General features: G+C 24.5%; 1 protein-coding gene across 1 annotated transcript in view; it reads left to right on the top strand.

The window, feature by feature from the left end:
• The first annotated feature begins 4,978 nt into the window (after positions 1-4,978).
• Positions 4,979-16,156, top strand: part of LOC134838301 (dopamine D2-like receptor) — an 85,051-nt gene continuing 73,873 nt past the window's right edge. The window contains exons 1-3 of the mRNA XM_063853801.1: positions 4,979-5,205; positions 7,378-8,058; positions 12,870-13,060. Coding sequence (XP_063709871.1) covers positions 7,497-8,058; positions 12,870-13,060 — 753 coding nt within the window. The 5' untranslated portion in view covers positions 4,979-5,205; positions 7,378-7,496. The remainder of the gene's footprint in view (positions 5,206-7,377; positions 8,059-12,869; positions 13,061-16,156) is intronic.

The following is a 16,156-nucleotide window of genomic DNA, read 5'->3' on the forward strand; positions in this document are numbered from 1 at the left end:
CGGACGACAGAGCGACGGAATTAAACAAGGTTATTCATCTTATTAAATTAGAGACTCCATAAATGAGGATTACTTAATGCGATTTTCCTCTTCTTCTTCCGATTGCCTCCTCACGGCACGACACGACACAAGCACGAGCGAAAAAAAGAGGAGATCGACACATTCGTCTTGCGAATTTCATTAAGAGCTATCACTTGCGAGAAATAATAATAATAGACACTTTATAATCTCTACACGTCATGTGATAGCTCTGCTTGGCACTGTAACACGATTTATCTCTTTTCGCTCGCTTTTGCACAAATTAATGCAATCTTCAGCGGCGGAAAGTGCAAAAGTAATTTTAATTTTTTTATGAAAGAAAATGTTGCAAGACAAGAAAATAAATTAGAAAAAGCAAACGAAGGAGAGTAGTAATTAAAATTATGCAATATTGAAAAAGTTGGAACAATTGCGCGGTAATGTCGAGGCATGAAATCACAATTTTTCTCTTAAAATTATTTTTTTTTTTGAAGAAATATATGATTTTTTACCATAAATTTATTTTAAAAAATTTAAGAAAGGAAATTGAGTCAAAAATTTATAAAAAAAAAATAAATAAAAACTAAATATTTTTTTTTAATTTTTTAAAAATTAAATTAATTATTCTAAAAAAATATTTTAATTAATTTTAAAAAATTAATCTTAATTTTTTAAGCCTAATTTGCAAAAAAATTAATTAAATTTTAATTAAAAATTTTAAGTAATATTTTCTTAATTTGATTTTTATACATAAATATTATAATTCAAACATAAGAATTAGTAAAAAATTGTTAAGTTTTTGAATTTTTAACATTTTTAAAATAAAATTAATTTTAAAAATTTTTTATTTTTATTATTAATTAAAAAATTTTAAAATTAAATTTAATAAATTTGAGTTTTAATTAATTCATCAATTTAATATTATTTTTTACATAATATTTTTATTTTTTTTTTTTTATTACAAAATAATAAACTTAAATTTTTTTAGAATTTTAATTTTGCACAACTTAATATTTTTCTTAAATTTATGATAAAAGCTTTGTGCGTAAAAATAATTTAATTTTTTCTCATATTAAATCTTAAAGTAAAAAAGTTTTTTTTCATCAAAATTTCCTCCAATTTAGCAAAAAATACAAGACACCGATGGGTCGATAATAAATATTTTATCTGAACACTCGTTTTCTTTGTTCGGTCGGTTATTGATCGTGCATTTTTTACGATTCACAAATTAATATTTATGAGTCAAATATAACGTTATATCTGGACGTCGTTCACCTTTATTTTTATTCTATTTACCGAAGGAAGGTGTGCGAGTGAAATGAAGCAGACTCGAACAAACGATGATGTGAAACGTCTACTTTACGGCATTCTTGTAGACAAGCCATCATTTCTCCTTCAATTTGGTACTTTTTTTGTGAATCTCCTTAGATACGAGGACTAAATATTATTTATGAGTATTAGCGTCTTTTTTCTTGTGTCTTGTGCAACATCTGTTTTCCAGCTTTGGTATTAAAAATGGTTAAAATCGTAAATTTTCTCTTTTCTTATGAAAATATGTAGAACAGAAAAAAAAAATCGTAATAAAAATGGAAAATACACGAGGTGGTTGCCATTTATTTGTTCCACTACATTTTATTTGAAGTTTATTTTATATCAATTTTTTCTTCTTTTCTCGTCTCTTGGTTGACTTTATTGTAAGACCATCTTGAGTGCTACAAGAGAAAAAAAAAGAAAAAAAATCCTGTTAAAAAAGATGGATGACCTATAATTTTATTTTTAGCCCATGTGCTTTCATTAAGTGAATACCTACTTATCGAGAGAACCCTTATGTGACCATTTCCAAATTCAATTTAGACATTTTTAAATTCTATTTCAAGTTTTTCTCCTATCGATCATCTGTCGCTATGACAAAACAAGCCACTTTGGGAACTCCCACGTAGACACATGTCTCTTGTTCAACTCTTGTTGATTCGTTCAGATGTTGACATAATTGTTACTGTCACAAGAAAAAAATAAAAATTTAGCTTGAGCGGTTTTTATGTGACAAAATAAAAAATTAAATGTTATTTAAAAAATAAAAAAAAAATTAATTTAATATTTTTGTTTTTTTTATCAAATAATTTTAAATAATTTTTTTTTCACAATTTAAAAACTATTTTTTAATTAAATTCATTTTAAAAAATTTTTAAAATAATTAAAATAATTATTAAATTGTTGATTTAATTTTAAAAACTTTTATTTAAATTTTAAATAAAAAAAAATATTTTTAAATAAATTTAAAATTATTTTCGAAAAATTAAATACCTAAGGTAATTAAAAAAATTTATTTAATCCAAATTTTTTTAAATTTTTAATAATAATTTTTAAATAAAAAAAAATAATAATTAATTTTAGGAATTTAATATTTTTTAAATAATTTTTTTTTAAACAAAAAAATGAAAATAATTTATATAAAATTAAATAAAATAAAATAATTATTTATATTTTTGAGTAAAAAAGCAAAATAATTTTTAAGAATTAAATATTTTTTTTAAATATTTCATAATTTTTAAATAATCGTTAAAAATTAAAAGTTAAAATTAAATAAAATAATATTTTTAAATTTAAAAAAAATTAAAATAAGTAATTTTAAAATACGGAAAAAAAATCGAAAATATTTTTTTAATCGAAACAAAAAAAAATACTACAGAAGACTAGTAGTAAAAAAAGATAATAATATTCAATTTGGTTCAAGTTGAGGTTATTTATTTATTTTTTGCTCTACTTCTTATCAAAATGAAGACAAAAAAAGTTTGGATCAATTTTAAGTAGCTCCATCTACTTCGTTTGGTACCCTTATTTGCATATTTATTTTTGTGAAAAGTTGTGAAAAATCGATTTGTTCTACATTGTTATTATCGTCATCGTCATCATCATCATCATCATCATGGCCAACTGAAAAAATAATAATATCAGGATGAGTAAACAATGATGAAATAGATTGAAGCCGAAACAAGGTTTTTATTCTATATATCTTGCCGATGTTTATATTACAGCACATAATATCATTGTGTTGCTTTTGGCATCTTTTTTCGCTCGTCTCCTCGTCTCTTTTATTGTTGCTCGTGTATTCATGTGAACAAAATGATGTGTTTTGATATCAACAAGGAAATTGAGTATAAACAGGAAATTTAATAGAAAAAATTGCTTTATCACGGATTTTCCAACAGATTTTTTTTTGTTGTGTGTCTTATCGGCAACAGTTTATTGTAACAGCAACTACTGTCTTCCGTTTTCATTAACGATCTGCAAATTATTACAAATTGCTCGAATATTTTCCTGTCGTCTTCGTGAAATTTCATGTTAAAGTTCGGTGCAAGTGCACATTATCACCTTTATTGTGTCTCTGTCGTTATAATGTGCAAAAATGTGAGAAAATTGCAAACATGTAACAATAAAAAATTGTGACAATTGTAAACAACGAAGGCAGCAACTTTTACTCTCCCTCGTTCGGTGCTTTATTTAAAATTTTCATTTGTCGGGATTTATGTGTGCCATTTGTGTGTGTCTATGTCGTTTGTCGTGTCGAGTAAAAAATAAAAAAAAAAACGAGAAATATGTGCAGGAAATTTTTCTAATGGGGTTTCCATGTTGCCGTCGGATGCGAATCACGCTTTATGGTTCGCAATTATTTGCAATCTCTCCGTCCTCCATGCTCCATGGTGCAATTTTGTGTCATGCCAAAGAAATTCAAATAACATTCTGTGTCACCTAACCTTTATACATATTTATAATAATAATAAGTGCATACAATATTTTTGCACAAATGAGAATTTAAGATTGGCAATAAACATGCACAATTTCCTGCAATGATTGCACTTCAAAGCGAAAAAAAAATTCAAATAAATGTTGGGAAGCGTGGTTCATTGCTTTGTGAGGAATTTGTGTTTCGCTTAAAAAAGTTTAAAATTCATTGAATGTGCATTGGGACAAAATTTGAAAAAATTGCATTGGGTCTTAATTTTGTTTAAAATGTGCATTAGGTTGAGAATTTATGATGAAAATTAAAAAAAAATAATTTTTTAAAAATAAATTTAATTTAAACAATGAAGGGAAATTTAAAAATGTGCATTGGGCAAATAATATTAAAAAATTAGATTGGACCAAATTAGGTTCAAAATATGCATTAAGATGAGAATATATGACATAAATTGAGAAAAATCTAAATTTAAACTGGCAAAGAAACGAAAGAAATTTTAAATGTGCATTGGGGCAAAATATATCAAAACAAGCTGTGGGACATTAATTCAAAATGTAGATTAGGACAAAAACTTTAATTTTAAAATGGAATTGAAACTAAAAATGTACTTCTAGGCAAAATTTAATTAAAAGCTCTAAAAGATTTTGAAAATGTGCATTGGGAAAAAAATTAAAATGTACTTTGGGACAAAAATTAAGAATTTATTTTATGAATATCAAAAAAATTATCGATTTGGAGCAAAATCCAAATATGAAGTGAGCTAAATTTAAACTAAATACTGTAAAGAAATTTCAAAATGTGGACTGGGCTTTGACTTTATTTTGATTTATAAAATATTAAATAAATTAATTAATTAAATTTTTAAAAAATTAATTTAAATAAATTTAATTTTTAAAGTAATTAAAAAATTTATTTCAAAGAAACATTTAAAATTTATATTTAAAAAAAATTCTGAATTTTCTTGAATTTTAATATAATTTTTTTTTTTCAATTTTTTTTTGTTAACAAAAAATAATTTTTTACAGTTAAATATGCAGAAAAGCAACAAAAATAATTTTTTTGTCACGTATATTTGCTATTCATATTTATTTACCTCTTTCAAAGTTTTTATTTTTATTTGTTTTCGAGAAATCGATACATTTTATTCGTGTATGCTAATAATTTTCCTGTTTTTCTCTTGTTTCTTTACAGATAAAACTTCGGCTGCAGACATCAAAACAACGTCATCTCATACGTGAATGTACAGAATAAAGAAGTAAATCTTCCGAAAAGCATTCAAAAAGCTCATCATCTCTGTTTTATTACATAAGTAATACTTTAAATATCAAATATTTTATTCAGTCGGCCCGTATAAATAGACGGCAATTGTAGACAAGTCATACCGAGTTAAAGTCGAAATTTAGGTCAACACTTGTGGAAATAATTCAGCTTTAAGAATGATTCGACTGGTAAACTTTTCTACCGCATAATAAGTCTCTAGATAATTTTTTTCTGTTAAATTTCTGCCTGTTTAGATCATGCTTGGATGCTCATTGTGCAACATTAAAATGTCTATTTTCCCATGAAAAGTCCTAATAAATGATATTTCCATTGTGTTTATTTGGTCTTTCTGATTGAATAATTTCATGAATACGATTGTTATTTATCATTTTCATCTTTTGCAAAATATGATGAGAGACCACAAAATTTCTTTTCATTGCGAAACGGATACTGACATATCTCGTTCGGGGAATAAACAATCTTTGGAGATATTGTTGGTTGATGATGAAAAGGATGTTTACAACTTTTCGAATTGAATGTTCCGGAGCACAATACACGAAAATATTTACACAATTTTCGGCAACAATTGGAGAACTTTATCCTTTATTCACTCGGCAGACTGAATGATTTATTTATTAAAATGCCGCTTTTGATTAGTTTGTTACGATAATTTGTCAAAATTTTACTTTGACATGTTTTGGCAAAAAGCAATTTTTTTTCTACTGTTTAAAGAAATCAATGAAAGAAAACTACGAGAATGGAGAAAGAAAGAATCGTAAACATGCCACACATAATCAAAGAGACATATAATTTAACGAGCAATAATCATAAAATATTATATAATATAATGAAAATAAAATAAAATGTTATAATAAAATACTTCTTTGATATCAATTTCATTGAGGGTGGTAGAGTTACTGTGAAAAATTTGTGTTTTCTGAAATTTAAAAAAATTCACATTCAAGGAATTTATTTTTTTTTTTTCAGAAAAAATAATAAAATGAGGTGTAAATATTACAAAAATAATAATTAATAAGAATTTTAAAAATTTTCTTTCATTTTGTTTTTCGATGAATATTAATTTTTTCAGCAAACATAATTTTAATTTTTTTTCATTAAATTTTAAAAATAATTTTAAAAAATCATAAAATTCTAATTTTTTAGCAAAAATATTTTTTTTTATTTTTTTAAGCAAAAATAATTTTTTTATAAATTTTACTTATTATTTTAATTTTTATTACATACAATTTTAAAATCAAAAATATCAATTTCTCAAACACGAATTTCATTACAGTATTTTAATTCATTAATTAAAAAAAAAAATATTGCTTTATAATTTACTTCTCTTGCAACAATTTTTTATTTTATTAAATATCATATTATATTATTTTTAATTTTATAGTATTTCTAAATTTTATTTATTTTTTTTTAAATTATTAAATTACTTTTTTTAAATTAATATAAAAATCAAAATAAAAAGTATAATAATGTTTTTAAAAAATAATTTTTAACAAGCTAAATATAAAAAAAAATATTTTTAAAAATTTTTCAATATTTTAGCTTTTAAAAAAATAATAAAAAATTAAAATTTTGCTAAAATATTTTTTTAATAAAAAAAAATTCAATAAATAATTAAAATAATTTTAATAAAAAATTTTTTTTTTTTGAAATTTTTTAAAATATTTTCTTTAATAAATTAAAGGTAAAAATCTTGCAAAACACAAATTTTTCACAGTACGAGAAAAGGAAAAATAAATAAGCCACATACCAATAACGAAGAAAAGTCTCGTGTCAAGTGCGAGAAAAATAAAAAAAAACCCGGAGACGCAAAAAATACAAATATAATAATAAAAAAAAGTATTGCAATAAAACAAAATGGAAGTGATAATGTTTGCCAGCACTCACATGAGAGACAGGAAGACACGCGTTTGCATAATAAAAAGACAAGCAGACGTCCCACACGCACAAGACACTTATAATTTGATATGAATACAATTCATCATCATGATAATTTTGTACTGATGTTGCTCCATTTTTTCTCTATTTTATTATTTTTTTTTTGCACAAACAACACTAAAATAATATTTTATTAGCTTTTCATACATTTTTCGTCAAAATTTCGTGTTTTTCTTCAAAAAATAATTTTTCAAATAAATTTAACACGACTCGTTCTCCTCCTGAATAATTTTCGTTCCATTAATTAACGCGGTACTAATTCAATTTCGAAACGTACGGAAATAGACATTAAAATATTCGCACAATAAAAATTTCAAGCACGATGTAAACGATGGAAAAATGCTTTTAAAACGGAGATGAATTAAATTAATGGCTTTAAAATAAATTTTGTTTGTCTGCTTTAGAAAGTAAAAAAACACAAAATGTTTTGCGAGACAAATAAAAAGTAGCAATAACAAAAAAAAAAAAAAAAATTACAAAAAAGTGAAGAATTTGTGAAAAAGTGCGAAAAACGAGCAAAAGTATGGCAAATGACTCGCAGATCTGGAAAAGCAACAGCAACAACAACAGTCCAGATTACTTCACGTGGACCTCAATATTGTTCAGTCAACGACCAATTTTCGACGACACGGGTGGCGGCAATGCCGGAAATCACGATGCCAACCGCGACATGGACTATAACGAGTACGGGGACGTTGCTACTTCGACTGTGGCAACGACCACGGATGAAAATCGGACCACACCCAGTTTTTCCGAGTTATTTGTGTCGTCGATAGCTGACATTGTGACGACGACAACAAATGCAACAACAACCACGGCTGTGATAGATGAAAATTCGTTAGCGAATAGTTCGTTGTACTACCAAGTGAAGTCGTCGAACGACACGGAAGGCATGTTCGATGGCGGCATGGAGCTGAACGAGATGAAGGTAAATGGCGGCGGAAATTTTGCCATGATTCTCGATGATTTTGAGAATTATTTTTACAATGTCAACGGCACCGGATACAATGAGAGCTCAATCGGCAATCTTCCATTCAATTGTTCCGGCATGGGGAACGGGACAAATTGTCCCGACACGCAGGAAGGTAAGTCGCTTTAATCTCTTTTTATGCTAATTTATGTTCGACGACACATAAATATTCGGTCGTTTTGGCGCAAAATTCGTACTTAAGCTAATCCCTTCCAGCTCGAACGACCAAAAATTAACATTTCCGTTTGCAATGCTGTTGAAAAGAACCTTTTTCAGTTTTTCTACAACACAACACCTTAACCATTCAAGTGCCTGAACATAGAAAACTCATTAATCACTCGTCTTATCGCGAGCCAATCTTTTCATTTAATTCTTATCGCAACTGCTACAAAATAATGGATTTGAATACTTAATGTTGTATCAACGTTTAGATGTGTCAGAACAAATCGTCCTTTGTTTGCTACAAATTCCGTGTCATTATGCTAATATCACGTCAAGCCAGGCGTCTCCACTTGAAAAATTCAATTTTGCCCCATAAAACGTCTCCTTTTCGTTTCTTCGTGCAACGATAAACAGGAGAAAACGACATGAAAACCTTTAAACTACGTGCTTGGATACAGCATTGCACCAGTTATTGCCGCTGCATTGCAAGACAAAAGTTTTGCCATTATTTTATCATGACCATCACGAAATTTCATTCAGGCATAAAATTAAGAGGATCGTCGTTGTTGCATCTTCGACAACAGTAAATAAAATAAAAATATCGTTACCACGGTAAATAAACGGAAAAGCGGCTTCAATTTGAAATAAGCGTCATCTTTCATTTTTTTTTTGTCATTCTCGTTCAAAGTCCCATCGAGACAAAAATCCGTGCATGACAATTTTTTTCTTCTTCTTCGACGTAGATGTTGTCATCGCGTTGTTGGCTTTGTTACGATTCAAAGAAACGATTTTTTTTCTTTTCTCGGAGGCAATTGGAAACGTCAACGAGATGCAACGCACGACATTCCTCGTTGAATTGACATGAAAATTAAATTGTTCTCGGCGTTTCTTTTAAATATATTGCAAGCGATTCTTGGTATTTTTCATGTCAATTGTGGGAAATTGGTGTCTCTCAAAATATTTAAAAAAATGTTATAAAAGTATTTTAAAAAAATATTTTCAAAAATATAATAAATTAATAATATTCATTAAATTTAAATCAATAATAAAAAATTGAATTAAAATTAATAAAATAATTAATTAATATTTTTAAATTAATTAATAATTATTTAAATAAATTTAAACAATTTTTTTATCTTTTTAAATTTAAAAATATAAAATTATTAGAACATTTTTTTTTAATTAAATGTTCTGAAAATGTGAAATAATAAATTTTAAAATTATCAAATTGATTAAAAATTTTCAAAAAAAAAAAATAAATAAATAAATGAAATAAAAAATTGTAACAATTAATTAGTTTTTAAAATTAAATTAATTAAATTTTTAATATATTTTTTTTTATTTCATTAAATCTGAAATTAAAATTAAATTAAATTAAATTGAATAAAAATTAAATATAAATAAAAAATAATTTAAATTAAATTAAAATTTTATTAATTAAAAATATGCTAAAAATATAAAGATAATATTTTTATTTTTACTTCAAAATTATTCATAGAAAAAAATTAAATTGACTTGTTTTTGTAAAAGTTACAATAAATAAAATTAATTTGCAATTTTTATTAAATTGAAAAAAAAAAATATTTATCGCAAAAAAAAATTTTTATTTAAATTTTATTTATAATTTTTTTTTAAACTTATTTAAATTTGGAAATTAAAAATTAAATAAACTTGAATGAAAAATATTTTAAAAATATTTCTTAAACTTTTAAAATTTAAAAATTTCGAATTTAAAATTTTCACACGACACAATAAAAAAAGCAAAACGCGCTCTTGCATAAAAATCCATCATTTTTGTAACCTTACTTGAGACTTTTACTCCCTTGAGATTCACTTTGCAGCACTATTTCGGGTTGCACCGTCGATATTTTCTTATTTAAACTATCATGTAGTACTGCATGCAACTTTCGAAGGTAAAGCCGCAGACAATAGTTTTTTTTTACTTCACTATAATGATACAATATGCACTCAAGTACTTCGTGTAATGACACTCGTAAAATTTGTAGTTGTGCCTTTTTTGAATTGCCAAATAGGACAAAAACATGCAAAACTCGCAGAAAACCCAAGGATGAAAAATTTTCTTGTGCAAAACTTGCTGATCTGATTAAAAATTTCTTTCGCTCGCCTCAGTTGTCATGTTTATCGGAGAGAAGAAGAAGAAGAGACATTGTTCGATACAGACAAAATTATTATGATTGCACTTGCAGACGAGCACAAGTGCCCATTTTGAACACATGTTGCTTTTTTTTTGTCAGTTTTTCATGGACAATGATTGACGATGAAAATTCTCGACGCTTTTTTGTAACTTAATAAAGGTCGTCTTTGAAAGTAAGGCGTCTGTCAGAAATAATTAAAATTGATGTCCTTCCTTTCTCGTCGCCGCCGCGGTAGATTTTATTGCGTGTCTCGTCATTTTTTTTTCGTTTTTCTATGAACCCATAAAATATTTTCAAACAAACCGTCCAAAAGTCAGACAGCAAAAACAATAACAACTCACAAACCTTGACATTGTTCAAGTTAATATTTAAAATGCAGGCCATGAAAGTGTTTGTCAACTGTCAAATGAGTTGAGTGTTGTTCTTTTTTTCTTTCTTGAATAAATATTTGATGCGAACGTAGTAACAATGAATATTTAAGAGACCGTGTTTCCTTTTTTTTCGGACTTTCGAAACTTTTTGTCGGAATTTCAATTTATAATAATAAGCAGTGCGTGTAATTTTTGCACATTTAATGCCGAAAAACACCCAAAAATTAACCTTTCGTAACGTTAGAGATGACTTTTTGTGTTTGCCTTCATAACTTTTTTACATTAATGCGACCGGTGGCAAAATGACAAACAAATGTCGTCGTCGTCGTCGGTGAGCTCCCATAAAAATGAATATTAAATGTTGTTGTTGATTTTTGCGAAAGTAGGGAGTCTGCGAGAAAACAAATAGAAAACTAAAGTAAACAGACATGGAACAGACAATAGGGACGAATGTTATTGCACTTTGTGTGATAAAATTTCATTCAATATTGGCAGCAACAAACTGGAAGTAAAATTAAAAGCCAGACAAATTTTTCTGATCATAACTTTGTTTGTTTTAAAATTTTTACGTCACAAAAAAAAATCTGCAACAGATGGTCACCGTATTTTTTTCATTCCTTTGTTAGGAGTAAATAATTTCGTGCTATTTGCAGTTACATGTACATCGGAAGTGTTAATTAAACAACATTTTTTTCTGTTTTGTTCCATTAACCTTTCCCCCGTAAATTAATTAAAGCTATCAAGAACGTTTATGCTGTTATTAGAGCTAAATATAGAAAGTCATTAACAAGAAATTAGAAAAATCTGGAAAATGATTTTTGTGGAAAAACCTAGAAAATTTGAAAATTAAATGAATCGATTTTTGTGAAATGTTGAGAAAAATCTATTAAAAATCAATTGAAGAAAGAAATAAAAATTAATAAAAAATTTTCTTTTTATTAAAAGAAATTAATAAAAATAAAAAAAAAATTGCCGAAAAAAATTTTAAAATATAGAAAAGTAAAAAAAATAAATAATTATTTTTTTTACATTTCTACAGTTTTATAAATTCTTAAAATATTTTTTTTTTTTAATGAAAAATATGATACGCCAAACATGAAAAGTAAAAAAAATCATTGATATTGGTAAAAATTCTTGAAAAAGCAAATTTTATTAAAATTGGAAAATTATTTTTTCGAAAAAAAATGCTTAAGTAAAAATTAAATTCTAAGTAAAAATTAAAAAAAATATAATAATCATCAGAAATTCATAAATACTTAAAAATATTATATTTGAAAAAATAAATTGTTGGTATAAAAAAATAAATAATTTAATTTAAAATATTTAAAATTTTAACTTAAAAAAAAAATATTTATTTTTTAATTATTAATAATAATATATTTATTTATTTATTTAAGAAATAAAATTTAAATTTAAATTAGTCTTGATTGCTTTTACTGCTTAACTTTGGCGCTACGTAAGGCAATTAGTATTGGTTACGACCAGAGAAAGTTGCAAAAATTTTCCGATGATGTTCACTGATACGAACTGAACTATAAATATTATTTTACAAGAAAACTATTGACAAACAAAAATAGTCTGTTAAAAAAAATTATTTAAAAAAAATTAAATAATAAATTTCCATGAAAAATAAATAAATTATAAAAAAAAGTTTACAAATTCGAAGAAAATTGTAAAAAAAATCCTCGCTAAAACTCAATTTGAATTATAATCAAGAGCAAACGTCAACAAAACAAAAATTAAATACCTTCCATGTTATTATTGTCCTCCTGTGTCGTACCCTGTCATCATACTTTAGCTTGTTATTGTGTACAAAGGCGATAAATAATAATTTATTTATTCATAGTAAATGAGTGTCATTTTCTCGTTTTTATGTTCGTTCCCGAAACGAAATAACTCGCGCGCTATCTAGAAAGGATGTTCAATTACTGTCACAATGCGCGCAACTAATGACGGTATTTACTCGTATATTTTTTTCCTTTTTTTCTACAGTAAATAAATAAAGTGTCTAACTGAAGCACTGAATTATGCAAGAGAAGGCTGTCACAAAAATCGAATAATATTTACACCGCCCAGCTGGAATTCACTTAACGACACGACATTATTATTTATGATTTGTTTACCAAATTAACTCGTGTTTAGTCTGCGACACGTGCATTATTATCTCCAGTGTGCCTCCCCGACCGAATATTAAACCAAAGTCACACATGCTAACAACTTTTTTTTTGCACTTGCAGTTAATTACAACTACTGGGCTTTAATTCTGTTAATTTTCCCGATATTTACATTGTTTGGCAACGTGCTGGTCATATTGGCGGTTGTGCGAGAACGAACGCTGCAAACTGTAACAAATTATTTCATCGTGTCATTGGCGATTGCTGATCTACTTGTTGCGGTTGTTGTGATGCCATTCGGTGTTTATATTCTGGTAAGTACATAAATTATCGTTGTTTACTTAATTAAGTTCCCTAAACTATTATTTGTCAATATTGAGTTGAATTTTCATCAAAAGTCAAAATTCGACAAATTTTAATTTGTTTTTTGTTCAAATGTCACAATAAATTAAATAAACAACATTTTCGTGACGAAACAGGAAAAAAGTTGATCTCCATCGTAAATAAACAAAAATGTTTAAATGTCATGATCGTTCTAAACTCTGCAAAAAATTAATCATCTCAATTAAAAGCACGTTCCGTACGGTCTTCAACCTACGTACTTTTGTAACAAAGTTCTGTGTCAAACAAGTAACAAAGTATCACAAATAAATCACTAACAAGCAGAAAACTTTTTTTTTCTGCTGTTAAGGCTTTTCCTCATTTGTACACAACCAACATATTTATCTAGCTTCTAGATGGGGGACGGAAATTTAAGTCAGGAGTTGTTGTGAAATCTCACATATTTTTAGGAGATATTTCAAAAGAAAATTTATTTTAAAAAAATAATTTTAATTATATTATATTTATATTTATATTTATATTTATATTTATATTTATATTTATATTTATATTTATATTTATATTTATATTTATATTTATATTTATATTTATATTTATATTTATATTTATATTTATATTTATATTTATATTTATATTTATATTTATATTTATATTTATATTTATATTTATATTTATATTTATATTTATATTTATATTTATATTTATATTTATATTTATATTTATATTTATATTTATATTTATATTTATATTTATATTTATATTTATATTTATTTATATTTATATTTATATTTATATTTATATTTATATTTATATTTATATTTATATTTATATTTATATTTATATTTATATTTATATTTATATTTATATTTATATTTATATTTATATTTATATTTATATTTATATTTATATTTATATTTATATTTATATTTATATTTATATTTATATTTATATTTATATTTATATTTATATTTATATTTATATTTATATTTATATTTATATTTATATTTATATTTATATTTATATTTATATTTATATTTATATTTATATTTATATTTATATTTATATTTATATTTATATTTATATTTATATTTATATTTATATTTATATTTATATTTATATTTATATTTATATTTATATTTATATTTATATTTATATTTATATTTATATTTATATTTATATTTATATTTATATTTATATTTATATTTATATTTATATTTATATTTATATTTATATTTATATTTATATTTATATTTATATTTATATTTATATTTATATTTATATTTATATTTATTTATATTTATATTTATATTTATATTTATATTTATATTTATATTTATATTTATATTTATATTTATATTTATATTTATATTTATATTTATATTTATATTTATATTTATATTTATATTTATATTTATATTTATATTTATATATTTTAATTATAATTTTAGCTTCGTTTAAAAAACTCATATATGCGGTAAACCTCATCACAACATGAACTAAAACAAAATATTTTTTTTTTACAAAATGCGAACCAATTTATACAGATTTATACTTTACTCTGGTCAGCGCATTCGTACCTACATTCGTACCTAAGCACACGAAAAAATAAACGAGAAAAAAATCTAAAGGAAATTGTTAAGTTTTTTTGCGTTCGTGATTAAAAAAATGGTAAAAGCATGTGTGAGATAACGAGCGATTACCACATTTCACAGTAAAGGATTTGCAAAAATTGATAAGCTTCTGTTCACATAAAAAATTAAAAGCAATTTCCTGATTGTTGGCCAACATTCATTTTGTTTGAATTAAAAAAAGAGAGAAAATAATAACACTAATTAGAAAAACATAAATTATTTTATTTTAATTTATTTTTTTTTATAAAAAACAACTTTTAGGATTTATTTTTCTATTTTAAACCTCTAATGAGGAAAAAGACTCAAAACTTTTTCGTTTCAATTTTTTTCTCTTTCTAATTCCATTGAAACGAAAGAAAATGCAATCCAGGAAATTAAATGTAACAAAAATAAAATATTAAACTTCTGTTAACAAACGGTCTCTTTTTTTCTCTTCTTACTTTGTGGTCAAAGGATCAAAAAAGAATTTTTGATTAATTAAAAAAGTACATTGGTGAACACGAAATGAAATAATAATAATGAAAAACGAAAATGAGATGAATGATATTTTATTTTTCTTCTTTTGTTTTATTTTATTATTATTTTCTTGTTTAAAGAACTTTATTTTTCCATTGAAAATTTAATGAGTTTTCCGCAAGAACTTTCCAAGAAAATATCAAAGAAAGCATTGTCTTAATTAAAGAATTGCGGAAAAGATGAAAGATTTTTAATTTTTTGTCAATTTAAAAACAAAAAAAATGTTGACCATTGAAATTTTCTTCGAAAAAAATAATTTTTTAATTAAAAAAGAAAAAAAATAAAGTAAAACATTCAACAGAACAAAAATTTTCAACTTAAAAATTTAATTGCAAACTTTTTTTGTTTATAACATTTTATCGCGGATACAGTGCCCCACTGCGGTTTCAAGTAGAACATAACTCGACATGAAGCTACAATAAATTTACACTGCAAAAGTTTCTTCTTCGTGAGTTAATGTGTTTATTTGTTTAGCTTTGCGAGTTTTTTGTTCTTTAATTCTGATTTTATGTTTTTATTTTTTTTTCTTTAATTTTAATAGTTACCTCACCCACTTACGAAGTGTTTAACAAATAAAAGTCATTAGGGAGAGAAACAAAAATATAAATTGTGTGTGTGTAGTTGTGTGATTTATATATGTTAGTAATTGTTGTAAAAAAGTGTTCCATAAAATAAAATGCAATTCAATGTGGAACAGAAGATTGTTGTTTGCCATTAAAAAGTTTTTCTTCTATCGTTTTTTGTCGCTGCTGCTAAAACTTGATTTTTTTTTCTGCTTGAGACATTTAAAAGATGAGTTGAAACAAAGACTACAAACTAAATAAAACATTGCCTCTCAATGCACATTGCACCACGAAGTTAAGAAAAAAAATAACTCCTTACTTGCAATGCTCCGATTAATTAAAAAGAAAAAAAAACTTT

Source organism: Culicoides brevitarsis, chromosome 1, assembly GCF_036172545.1.
Source record: "Culicoides brevitarsis isolate CSIRO-B50_1 chromosome 1, AGI_CSIRO_Cbre_v1, whole genome shotgun sequence".
Classification (NCBI taxonomy): domain Eukaryota; kingdom Metazoa; phylum Arthropoda; class Insecta; order Diptera; family Ceratopogonidae; genus Culicoides; species Culicoides brevitarsis.